Source organism: Physeter macrocephalus, chromosome 20 (genome assembly GCF_002837175.3).
Source record: "Physeter macrocephalus isolate SW-GA chromosome 20, ASM283717v5, whole genome shotgun sequence".
Lineage (NCBI taxonomy): Eukaryota > Metazoa > Chordata > Mammalia > Artiodactyla > Physeteridae > Physeter > Physeter macrocephalus.
In genome coordinates, this window is record NC_041233.1 from 108686215 (window position 1) to 108698590 (window position 12376).

The 12376-nt window shown below is 46.8% G+C and overlaps 3 protein-coding genes across 3 annotated transcripts in view; 2 read left to right on the forward strand and 1 right to left on the reverse strand.

Moving 5' to 3' along the window:
- The window catches only part of LOC102983193 (putative claudin-24), a 3413-nt gene extending 2188 nt beyond the window's left edge, over positions 1-1225 (forward strand). The window contains exon 3 of the mRNA XM_024117358.3: positions 1173-1225. The gene's annotated coding sequence lies outside the window, so the exon portion shown is untranslated. The remainder of the gene's footprint in view (positions 1-1172) is intronic.
- Positions 307-1301, forward strand: LOC102983686 (claudin-22). The gene is given in 2 exon segments (XM_007130885.3): positions 307-801; positions 803-1301. Coding segments are annotated over 2 exon segments (687 nt in total). The 5' UTR covers positions 307-613.
- An 839-nt stretch (positions 1302-2140) lies between these two features.
- The window catches only part of WWC2 (WW and C2 domain containing 2), a 170135-nt gene continuing 159899 nt past the window's right edge, over positions 2141-12376 (reverse strand). Inside the window, exons 22-23 of the mRNA XM_024117363.3 lie at positions 8673-8800; positions 2141-5434 (exon numbers count right to left, since the gene is read on the reverse strand). Of these exons, the coding sequence (XP_023973131.1) occupies positions 5368-5434; positions 8673-8800 (195 nt within the window). The 3' untranslated portion in view covers positions 2141-5367. The remainder of the gene's footprint in view (positions 5435-8672; positions 8801-12376) is intronic.

A 12376-nucleotide genomic window follows, 5' to 3' on the forward strand; every position in this document is an offset into this window, starting at 1 on the left:
AAAAAAAAAAAAAAAAAGAAAAGCCTGATTTAAGGTCTACAGAAGAGATTTCTGAGATTGGTTTATCTGGTTAAGAAATACTTTTCTTGAACCTGTTTTTAAAAATGATAACACTTAGTTATAACCACAGTATGCGTATTGAAATGAGACCTCTTAACAGATGAAAATCTGATAGATGCAATTAGTCAGATATAAAGTTAGCAGGAGTTGAACCAAACTGTCAATTAAACATCTTGCACGGAGACTTCTTAATTCTTTGACTTGTCAGAAAGGTAGGGAACAGCGTGAAAGCCATTTATAATTTAACAATGAGAGGATTATTATGACCTAATGTTATTTCGGGGACAAACTGCCTACTCCAAAACGCAGCCCATAGGACGTGAACGTGATCTTGGCCACACCTTGTCACTACTGGCTTGCAGAATTATTTCCCTATCCTTTTCTGAAAACTATTCAACATAGAATTGAACGATAGCAACTCTGGCAAGAATCCTCCTATATACACAATGAAAAAATAGTTCTGAGCTCTGCAAGTGATAACACAAGTGTCACACTTCTTTTCACAGCCACTGAAAGGCAGGGGTTGGTCTGGCTAAGGTCACAGGACTTTATAATGGCTTTAGTATTTAGAGCTGTGGCACAATTAGTGGGAATTTCACTATCTTTGCTGGGATGGGTTTTATCCTGTCTTACAAACTACCTGCCACAATGGAAAAATCTCAACCTGGACTTAAATGAAATGGAAAACTTGACCGTGGGACTCTGGCAGACCTGCGTCACCTAAGAGGAAGTGGGGATGCAATTCTTTCCTGCCTTTGCCCGCTGAGCTCAGGATCTCCAGGATTTTAATGTTCCTCTCAAACGGCCTGGGATTCCTGGGCCTGCTGGTCTCGGGGTTTGGCCTGGACTGCTTGAGAATTGGAGAGAGACAGCAGGATGTCAAGAGGCAGCTGTTAATCCTGGGAGGAATTCTGTTCTGGACAGCAGGCGTCACAGCCCTTGTTCCTGTCTCTTGGGTCGCCCACAGGACAGTCCAGGAGTTCTGGGATGAGACCGTCCCCGAGATTGTCCCCAGGTGGGAGTTTGGGGAGGCCCTCTTTATCGGCTGGTTTGCTGGATGTTCTCTCCTGCTCGGAGGGTGTCTGCTAAACTGGGCCGCCTGCGGGACCCAGGTTCCCCTGGCTTCCGGCCACTATGCAGCGGCGGAAACGCCACCACACCGTCTACACCTGGAGATGAAAACCACTCACCTGAAACTCCAAGCCAGAAGGGATCAGCGGTGCCCTCAGATGATCTGGTAGGATTTCCTGTTACACAGCAACCCATTCACTATGCTTTTGATTTTCTAAAACGCATTTTCCCTTCGCTTCTGAAACTGTCACTTCTTTCCAAGATGGTAAACCACTTTTATCTTCTACTCCGAGACCAACACCACTCAAGACTTAACAGTAATCATACTCATTACTGGGGGTGAGTTTTCTCAATTTTAAAATAGATTCAGTGATTGCACAGAACCAGTAAATAAAGCATTGTATTAGTACCTACACATCTTTTGAAGGTGTTATTTAATAGAGATGAATCATTTGGCAATTGGAAATGTTACTGCTGATCATTGACTTCTTTCAAGTGTTTAAGATCACCTATTACACTGAAACTAAAGTCTGGCTGCTTTTTTTTTAAAAGGTATGACATCTGATTATATTTTAAAAATTGCTGGCTCCCTGAAAGCTTGAGAGGTGCATATGGGGGACACATCATCTCTTTTTAAATTGGAGACTTCAGTGCCTCTATGGAGACTTTTCCATTTATTCATGTCTTCTTTACTGTGTCAGAAGCACAGGAGGGCAGTCTTGCGTTTTAAAGATTCATGTAAAATCTACCGCACCAGCGTGCTTTTCTCGTGTCCTGTGCTCTGCGGTAGACGGTGCAGCCACAAGGGCACTGTGCGGGTCGGGACTGGGGGGCGTGGGCAGATCCCCTCACCCCCTTTTTAAAAAAAAATCAGCAATATATATGGTCCAACCAAGAACTATTTACAGAAAGCTGCTGGCTTGGGGAATTCTTTTTTTTTTTTTAGTTTATTTATTTTATTATTTTATTTTATTGGTTTTTGGCTGCGTCGGGTCTTCGTTGCTGTGCGCGGGCTTTCTCTAGTTGCGGCGAGCGGGGGCTACTCTTCGTCGCGGTGCGTGGGCTTCTCATTGCGGTGGCTTCTCTTGCTGCGGAGCACGGGCTCTAGGTGCGTGGGCTTCAGTAGTTGTGGCACGGGGGCTCAGTAGTTGTGGCTCATGGGCTCTAGAGCGCAGGCTCAGTAGTTCTGGTGCACAGGCTAAGTTGCTCCGCGGCACGTGGGATCTTCCTGGACCAGGGCTCGAACCCGTGTCCCCTGCATTGGCAGGTGGATTCTTAACCACTGCGCCACCAGGGAAGCCACCAAACTTGGGGAATTCTTCATGAAAGATTTTATATTTGTTTGGTATATAGTTCAAGTAAACTTTTCTGTTTGCGTCAGTCAGGGAAATTCACTGAACAATAAATGACACTGAAATAAAGTATTAGGTAATACGTATCTTTGTTTAAAAAAAAAAAACACTGATTTTTTTTCCACCCACAAACACATGAAAAGTGCAGAAACCAGAGTTAATCTATGTGATGTATTTGCATACTTTTACAAACAAGACAAATTAAAACAGAAACATATTCAGAATTTAACCTGATTAAATATTTAGTTCAGTCCTGAGCTTTTGATACTTAATACAATATAAAGTAATAGCAAAAAAATGATTTTAAATTTATTTGATTTGCATGCTACAGAGATTCAGCTAAACTTTGTTCATTTGGCTAGCAATATTCTTTTTGTACCTGTAACACTTAGATTCTGATATACAAAATTGTAGTAACATACTGATAATTCAAACTTGAGAACTAAATATTACATTCTTTTTACCCTGTGAAGAATAAATTCTACCTTTAAAAAATAGTACTTATAATATTAAAATTCATGTTGTCCATATGGTTTTGTGAGCAAGTTATTAAAATGTTTTGTCATTGTGAATCATTTGGGTTAGTACAAATATGACAGGATTGTTAAAAGCTGCCTATAAATACATAACACTATTGCTGATTTTTAAAGAGTGAAAAAGGATTATATTAAGTTTGTCTCTCATGTTAGAAATGAGCAAATGCTGTAAAATAAAACCAAAAGCATCTTGGTCACAACTGCTAACTGCCAGCCTGAGACAGATTTTATTCTTTTATGCTTGTCTGAAACTCTTTGTCGTGCAAAAAGTTAACAGCTGATCTGATGGAATTTATAAAGCTGTAAATATTCCAATATAGCCTCTTCTGTGTCAAACATTTAAGATGGCCAGAACCGAACTATATATTAAACAGAACATAAATAAGACCGTAAATAAATAAATGAAGAAAATAAAATCGTACGGTACAACCACACATAATCCTATAAACATTTTCATGGTCAAACTAAGAAGCTGAAAACAGCTGACCTTCATTTAACTCTACATTAAATAAACTTCTGTTTTTCACATTTGACCTCGACCAGGATGAACGGTGCTCTTCCCCCAGTTCTCCTTGGTCACCTAACAGGATGAACTGGGCCGCCTGCAAGGACTCTGCTCAGTCAATTCACGAGGCTGGTTTTTGTTCAAAGTAGTGTCACGTCCAGTTATTCCTTCAAAGACTTTTGTATATAAATGGTGGGACACTTAGGAAAAAGTCATTACAGTTCTAGGCTCAGAAATGGCTTGATCTGAATTTTGATTCTGATAAAAATGAACCTTCCAAAACATGTGTAATTACTTGCAAATAAATATTCTTACCAATGAGGATTCTAGCTTAGGAATAGAACTTGTGTTTCTTTTTTGTAAGGGGCCCATTCCTTTAAGACGATTTTTTTCATCTCTAAAAAAAAAAAAAAAAAAATTGATTTCACTTGTTACATAAGATGGCTCACCAAACATTGCCTCTTCCAGTATTGCAGACCGAGTAATATGTATGATTTAACATGCATAAAACTATTTCTTTTAAAAGCCTTTTATGCTGGCAGAGATAACCTGGGGATTTGTTTCTTTTAAGAAGTGCTTGGGTTGGGTAAGTTAAGATTCTCCACTGGAGGAAGCTTTAGTCAGTTTCCATCTTGTTTGTCTGGAACATATATTTATTTATTTTTTACAAACGACTCAGCTTTTACTTCAAATTAATAATCTCCCCAGGCACTCCCTTCTCTTTGCCTCCCAACTCCTTACCACAAGTTATATATCCTATATAGATAGGATTCCCCAAAAGTGACAGCTGCAAAGTAATTTCTAGTAAATGTTAGCAATCTGTTTACTGAAGTATTTGAAAAATTTTTGGCAACCTTGATTCAATCAAGATACCCTTTCCTCTGTTCCTGGTTTCAGCAAGCGGTGCTCATGTGTTTCCCTCCACAGCACCAGCACTGTCTGTCCTCAGCATCCCGGGCCCCTACCTTCACCCACGTGGTACCATCCTCACACCTGGGACGAAGCATGACTGGTGAAAGCCAGGCACCCACGTCTGAACGCTGACACGCAATCAGGTGGAGAAGCAGCAGCTGCTCACTGACGTGCTGATTTTAGCGGATTTGAGGCGAACTGGCTTTCTCCTTTCACCTCCCTGCCCTTAAAGTCCTAAATCACGGGATCTGCAGTGTGGCGGGCAGTACTGCTCCTTTGCATTCCTGCCTTCCTGCACTCAGCATTTTGTTTTTGTTTTCTTTAGACAAATAGAGAAGGGCAAAAAGAGGCCGTTGTTCTAAGGAAACAAAGTGCTCCGACAGAGGTGACGGAAATGCACGCAGCACCTGTTTCAGGTGGACCCGGGACTCTGCGCTGAAGCTCGTGCTCAAGTTCAACCTCACGCCGAACGAGCTGCCCTCTAGCACCGAGTACCACCCGGCGCCACTGCCAGCTTCATAGGTGCCCATGGGAAAACAAAGGAAAAGCGAAAACCGCCTGCTGCTAAACTGAGTTATTTCTCAACGGTCGGTTCAATAGGATACATGCTGGGTCCCGCCTCTATTCCATTTTTACCAAATAAAGCCCATTGGCAATACACGTATACTGTACATCTGTGTACCAGATGATCCTGTTTTGGTTATCTGATTTTTTTTTTCTTTTTTAAACATGTAAGAATTACATTCAAGGTACTTTACAAATTAACATGTTGAAAATCTGATGTGAAATAAAAGCTCTTTTAAGAATTGACAGTTATATTACAAAAAAAACCCCCCAAAACAAAAAACAAAACCCCAGACAAGAAAACGTTCAGTCTTTTGCCCTCCCGAAGAAATGAAGAGGTGAAACCGCGATCTCGTCAGCGATGTAATCAGACGTCATCAGCCGGCAGGGACGGGATGCTGATCTTGGCTCTGGTGAAGTAGGCAATCTTCTCCCTACGGCCGGGGTGAGAAATACACGGGCCTCAACAGGATGCTGAAAATGCTCTGTGCCCGTTACAAATAGTCCCAAGAACGCCAGCGCTGGCTCCACAGGCCCGGATGGGAGATCTTGTCCGTAGCTAGAGCTCCATTTAAAATCAAGACTGTCTTCGCCTTTTTACAGAAGGACAGAAAGGAGAAGGGCAGCTCTGACCCCCGGTAACCACCGGTCGACACAGGCATTTCCAGCCTCAGACAGGTTTTAAACCACTGGGGCGGGGACGTGGAGGGAGCGTGTCAGTCCAGGTCTGAGCATTTCTAGACCAGGTAGCAGAGGGTTCTAGGGGCCAGAATCCTCACAGGAAAGTACACGATCCGGGCAGAATTCTCTAAACTCAATACCATGCTGAGAATGAGCGATGGACACCAGGGCTCAGATGAGGGAAGAGAAGGAGCCTGAGCATCTTAAAGGCAGATCTGCCGCATCCCGACGCGGGGATAAGTAGAAACAACCTGAGAGGGAGAGGCTGAGAAAGAAGGGGCAGGAGGGTTTTCAGAGCTTAGGAGAGTGTCAAGAAAGTAAGGTTTTAGGGTTGTAGAGCCGCCAAGGGCAAGAGCAATACGTCTAGCCTCTAAGAAGCCTTCACGTCGAACAGTCTCCCCTCAACACAGGCCGCTGAGGGGCTGGGGACACGCTGGAAGCCCTAAAGAGGGATAAAGCACTGGCCCTCCTTCGAGAAACTGGGAGTGAGATGGTGCAGGAGCGTGGGGTTATGATGCAAGAACGAGGCGGAAAAGCTCTACGTCTAAGGAAAGGAGAGAAAAGGAAGGAAGCAGGAAAACCCTGGGCAAGTTGGACGGAGAGTTATTTCTGTGCTACAGCGTCCTTTCCGTTTGCTCAATTCTATGAGATAAAATTAAGAATTAAAGGGGCGAGTGAAAGTAGTCACGATGTCACTGAAGGCAGAACCCAAAACTGGGGTCTTTGCTTCGACACTTCCCGCAGGCGAATTACTTTGGCTCACGCGGTGCTTTTTAAACACACAAATTAGTTGTCAGTGTCTACGCTTGAGATAGTTCACATGAAATTCCTGATTTCTACCTTCCCTCGACAAATCGGAAGAGCAGGGAACCCTGGGCTTTGAGAGAGCAGCTCAGGGAGAGCGTCCCAGGCCCCTGCACGCTTCCAGAGCAGCTGCCGTATCCCAGTCCATCTCCCTCTCCTTCATCACCTGCCTGGTGATATGCCTGGCTTTGGGTGCTAAGGGAGTGTTTATAAACATTTATTTCGGGTTTTAGCAGCAGCTGAGGTTGGATGATTTCTCCTCTGGACAGTGTTTCTTGCACCAAAGGCACGAGAGGATTCCCCGCACCACCCTGCAGTTCTAGAAATCCAAGGAGCAGCATCCTCTGAAAGTTACAAGAGCGACCCTGGAGCTGAATGGGGACAGGAAAACGCTGACTCTTTACTATAAGCCATCATGTTAAAGGGAGTCTGAGCCTGCCATGACCCGGTCTCCTTCCCCCGCACCCGACTCGCTCAGGACAGCAGGAACTCCCACCGCTCCTCTGGCACCAAACGCATCCCTTCCTAACGAGCCCTCTCCACCCCACATCCCGTCTGCCCCGCACCTGCCCCGCACGTCAGACATGCTCCTTGCGCTTCTCCCACTGCAGCCCAAGAGCTTCCTACAGACTCCTCCACAGCACGCGCGCGCGCACGCGCACGCGATGACCCGGTCTCCTTCCCCCGCACCCGACTCGCTCAGGACAGCAGGAACTCCCACCGCTCCTCTGGCACCAAACGCATCCCTTCCTAACGAGCCCTCTCCACCCCACATCCCGTCTGCCCCGCACCTGCCCCGCACGTCAGACATGCTCCTTGCGCTTCTCCCACTGCAGCCCAAGAGCTTCCTACAGACTCCTCCACAGCGCGCGCGCACGCACGCACCGCAGACCAATAAAGCCACACCTCTCCTGTCGCCCCCCTCTCGCTTGACTGAAACCGTCCCTGGATGGTCACCAGCGGCCCCCAGCCTGGGGGATGTCTTTCAGTCCTTCTTTGCTGTTGCCTTTGACAGCATCCGTCACCCTCCCCCTCAGCTCCAGGACCACGCTCCCCAGTTCTCCTCCTAGCTCTCCGGCCATTCCTTCTTTATCCCAACGGTCTCCTGTCCGGGTCACCTTCTCACACTTTCCGGGGTGTCAGACCCACGTTTGTTGTGGAACCACCACATGTGAGATGAAGACTTCCATTTTTATCTCCCATCTGATCCTTAATCCTGGCTTCAGATGTTTATTTCTACTTATCTACTGACCATGGCTCCCCAAGCTGGCCTACGGGAACTGTTAGGCTGGTGTGTCCCGAAGCAGAACTCTCCCGCCCCCCAGCGCCCCTCCATCCGCCCACCTGCCATCACCCTCCTATCGCCTGCCTGGCCTCCCCTTTCCAGGGCCTGCCCGGCGCTCCCCACAACGCCTCTAACGCCCTCACTCACTCCTGCGCTTGGAGACCCCAGCTGGTCCCCCACCACTCAAAGCCAGCGCTGGAAGCTTCGACACAGCACACGGGGCCTTGTGTGGTCGACAGGCTCACCCGCTGGCGCTGACCTTTAAGGCTCTGTGCCTCTGTCCCTGCCGGTCCCTCCTGCCTCGATGCCCTTTCCAAAGCCACCACCCCTGGTGCCTGACACACGCGTACCCATTCTTCCACCCTGTACGGCCTTAGACTCCTGCGCGCTCCTGCAGGCCCGGTGTCTGCCCTCACGGGACCCCGCCTGGCCTTCGGGGGGGCTCCTTCCGCGTGGCACTGCCCGCCCCCTCACACAGAGCGGAGCCTCCGTAAGGCCAGGGGCGCTTGCCCTTCTCTGGGTGCCCGGGCCCAGCCCCGTGCGTGGCTCACGGGGCCTGTGGAACAGTCCAGGGAGGGAACAGCAAAACCCCGAAGACAGGTGACTTTTCTGTACCTTTTGGTTTTCTGCGTTAGGATTTCTCAATGAGATAGATGTCTAACCGCTTCTAAGAGCTGGGGACACCCCGGGTCCCCGGGGAGCCGGGCTCAAACGGAGTCGGGACTGTGGCCGGCAGGGTCTGTGAGCTCAGGGAGGGGCACGGGGGGACACACACGTCAAACCGCAAGCAGAGGGCCTGGTGTCCCGTATCCTAACACGCGTCGCCTGCCAGCCACCCCGCGGTGCAGGCCCGCGCGATCCAGACACACGGGGACAGCCCCGCACGCCCCACGGGCGCTCACCTGAAGGACTGCACCTGCCGGGGCACCTTCCGGCTCTGCTCCCGAAGCCGGCACACGTCCTTGGAGACCTGCCTCATCAGCTTCTCTGCGCTCAGGCCCTGTTCCCGCTCCTCTTTGGACTGTTCGGCCTGGTAAGGAAATGAAAACACAGAGCCCCCCGAACGTTAATCAGAGCTTCCCAAAGGTGTGCTCTACGGCTTGAAAGACCCCGGGCTCAGGTGCGTCCGCCTCACGCCGACAGGGGGCAGCTACTGGGTCGGGGCAAGCGGGTCTTAATGCATTTAAAAATCTTACCACACAGGCAATATGGGGTCGTCTTGTTACATCTGGAACACCTGGTAACTGCCCCCCTCTCCACCCACCAAAAAAGAAATTAAAAACTACTTACAGCACCATGTCCAAGAAATATCTACTGTTAACATTGGAGAATACACTTTCAAGCTCTTATTCATCTTTTCAACCCTTTTTGTCCTGTCTTAGCCCTTTTAAAAGCTGTTTACTGAAGTAGAATTTACATACACCAAAAAAGTGCACACAGACGCGTGTGCAGCTCAAAGAGCTTTTTCCAAAGTGATACCCTTCTCGAAGCTACCAGGCTGTAAACATCCCAGGGAGAGGACAGAGCACGTCCCAGTCTGTACGTTTCCACAGAGGCTTCTACTCCCAGGAGGACGCGTTGTGAGTTGCGCTCAGCCCTTGGCAGCGAGGGGCGGGCGTGTGTATTGGGAGCGGACACTATTAATCTGAGTCAGGGGTTGGGGAGAGGCCACTCATTTGGGCACCTTCTCCCCATGACCTCCCAAGTGGGGCGCTACGGTAACAGAATTTCCTGCTCAGTGGAGGCCACTGGTCATGGTGGGGCAGCCGGACCTGTGAAGGAAATGGGTGAGGAAATTTAGAATATTGGTGTTTGCAGCTTCAAGTCTTACAAGAGCGATCAGCTCGGGATCAGAACTGAGTAGTCAGCACAAAGAGATGGAAGGAAAGGTGGCTTTGCTGACGGTGGTGCCTGTAGCCTGAGCAAGCTGATGATCCCATGACTGGGACCCTTCTGCGCTTGAGAAAGCCGACTGCTGTGCTCGTGTTGTTAACACAGGCAGCTATAAACGTTAGAGTAAAGAGCAGCAAGGTCTTCCGGCTTAAGAGACAAGACAGACAAGAACCAGTCTGACTGGTTCACAGCCTAACGGATACAGACAGCAATTCTACTACTAGAATCCTATTCGTGCTTTGGAAATGCTACCGAAACAAGAAAGGTGTCCCAAAATGTATAGGAGTGTTCACTTCCACACTGTCTATGACTGAAATTTGGGAAACTATCATTAGTAGAATAATGAAATAGTTATGATATATTTATGATTAAATAAATATGATATGATATATTCATAATGTGTATTACAAATGCCTTAAAGCAATCAATTTCAGCAACATATACAAATATGGAAAGCTGTTCATCTTACATGACTAGAATTAAGTGGGGAAAAAAATAAGTTGCAGAACAGTATGTGTTCAGACCCTAGTTTTCTGTAACTCTTCCAAATAACACGGACACATATACATGGCATAAAAAAGAGCTGGAAGGACATAAAACAGTCAACAGAGGTCATCCCTGGGGAGTGGGACTCAGGGGCACTTCTATCAATACTTTTTGCTTTATATACTTCGGCATTATTTGGCGTTGTTACAACATGTTAATTTTTTAACTAAAAAAAACTTTCTAAATTTTAAAATATGCTCAACACACAAAGTGCACTAAACTCAGTTTAAATTTGAAAGCAAAAATGCTTGTGGCACTTTTAGGAAAGATGACATTTTACAAAAACTATTTATTCAGCCAAGTACTGATGAAGATTCGGTTATACTTTACGGAAAGCTAAATAGCCTACAATGGGGCATAACCTAGTTAGTACTTTGCTAATAATACTCTACTGCAGTAACTTCTGATCTTTTTCACCACAAAGGATCCCTTTTCCAGATATTTTTTACTGCTCCCCTTTCCTCGTTTTCAATGATTTTGTTGAGAAAAGTGGCCTATATTTAAGTAACAGTTCTTTCTTGATTATTTTGGAATTGATGAGATAGGTGAGCTGTCACTCGGAGCTTCTGAATTTGTGTAACTCAAATTCAAAGGGGACAGATGTGATATTTCAGTTACTTTGTGAAGTCTTACCTTCAGCGAATGGATGATTTTTCACTAGGCGCCAGGTTGGGAACTACCGACTTGGTAGACACAAAGAAGTGACTTCTACCATGATGTGGTACATCCAACTAGGAAACTAGTAATTCTACTGAAATGTTGCTGCTATTCTAATTTTGGGGAACTTATAAGATGAACAAACCAATCTTAAAATGGCCATCTCCTTACTGACTTGAACAAACGGAGAGATCAGGAGAAACCAGCGAAGGAAGGTACATGCCGGATATACTTAGGGGAGAAAACCTGGCCCGGTTTCCCCAAGAAAGTGTCTTTTACCAGATCAGAGATACAACAGGCCCCCGGGATCCTGTTCGGTATTTTGTTCCCTTCCATATGAATGCGAGTGTGAGGCCTGTTTTATCCCCTGTACACACAGGGGATGGTCCCTCGAGGTAGCCTGCTGGCTGCTGCTGTGTCCAACTACCAGCATTTATGTGGTGGCTGCAGAGTCACTCTGAAACTTGGCTTTGTTCTGTGCAAAATAAGACCGACCACCATGCAGCACACGAAGAGCCTCCTCTCCCTGCTCAGTAAGAACACACCTTACTGCAGACTCCATTTGTCTCTGTGTTTATGTATTTATATCTGGGTACCTGGGTCTATATCTTCCTCCAAAAGTCTGGGTGCTAAAATGTATCATAAAATTTTCATCAGGGGTTAATAATCGATTGTCACCAGCTTGGCAGGCAGCCGAGGCTCAGGGCTGAGCACTTCACTGTAATCACCGAGTTCTTCTGTTGAATGAGCTGTGTTAATATTTCTGACGTATCATTTTCTTAGCAGAATCTAACTTTTACAAATGTTAACATCTGTATTATTTTAAGCTTTTAAGAAGCCTAGCGTCACAGAACTGGCATTTTGACAGGGAAACACTCAGAGGAAGAAAAAGAAATTTCTGCTTTGTAAGCAACCTGAGGCTCCTTTGGAAAAATACCAGCCCTTCCTCAGCACGCCTCTCCCCTTCTCACCCAACAAGTCACGATAAGCTGCCTGGTTCAGGAGGATCGGAAGCCAGTTTTTATGCCCCAGATTCCAGGAGAGTGTGATTGACCTTCAGTGTACGTGATGGGGGCCTGAGCTGCAGGAAGGTCCAGTGATTTATTTACCGTCACGTTAAGAAGCCTGACAGGGTAAGGAACACAATCCGTCCTAATTACAGTCCTGAGCTTCTCGCTCTGCTTCCTAAGGGGGTTGTACTATACACGAGGACACTAACTCTGATTCACTTTTTATTCTGAGCTACAAAACAGACTTTCAACCACAAAGGAGGAAGGTTATGGAGAGTGACGCAGAGGCCTGACAGCTTTCCTAACAAGGCAGGCAGATCTGGGCTCTGCTGCTGGACTCCGTTCACAGCTTCCCTCGGAGCCTTCACAGCTTCCCTGGGAGCCGTATTTTTTATGGCAGTTGGCAGGCTGTTTGCTCATCGGTAAGCATTTTATGGCCACAGTGCTGAAAATCTCACAAATCCCCAACTGCGGGCGGGGTGGGTCGGGGGGAGGAAGGT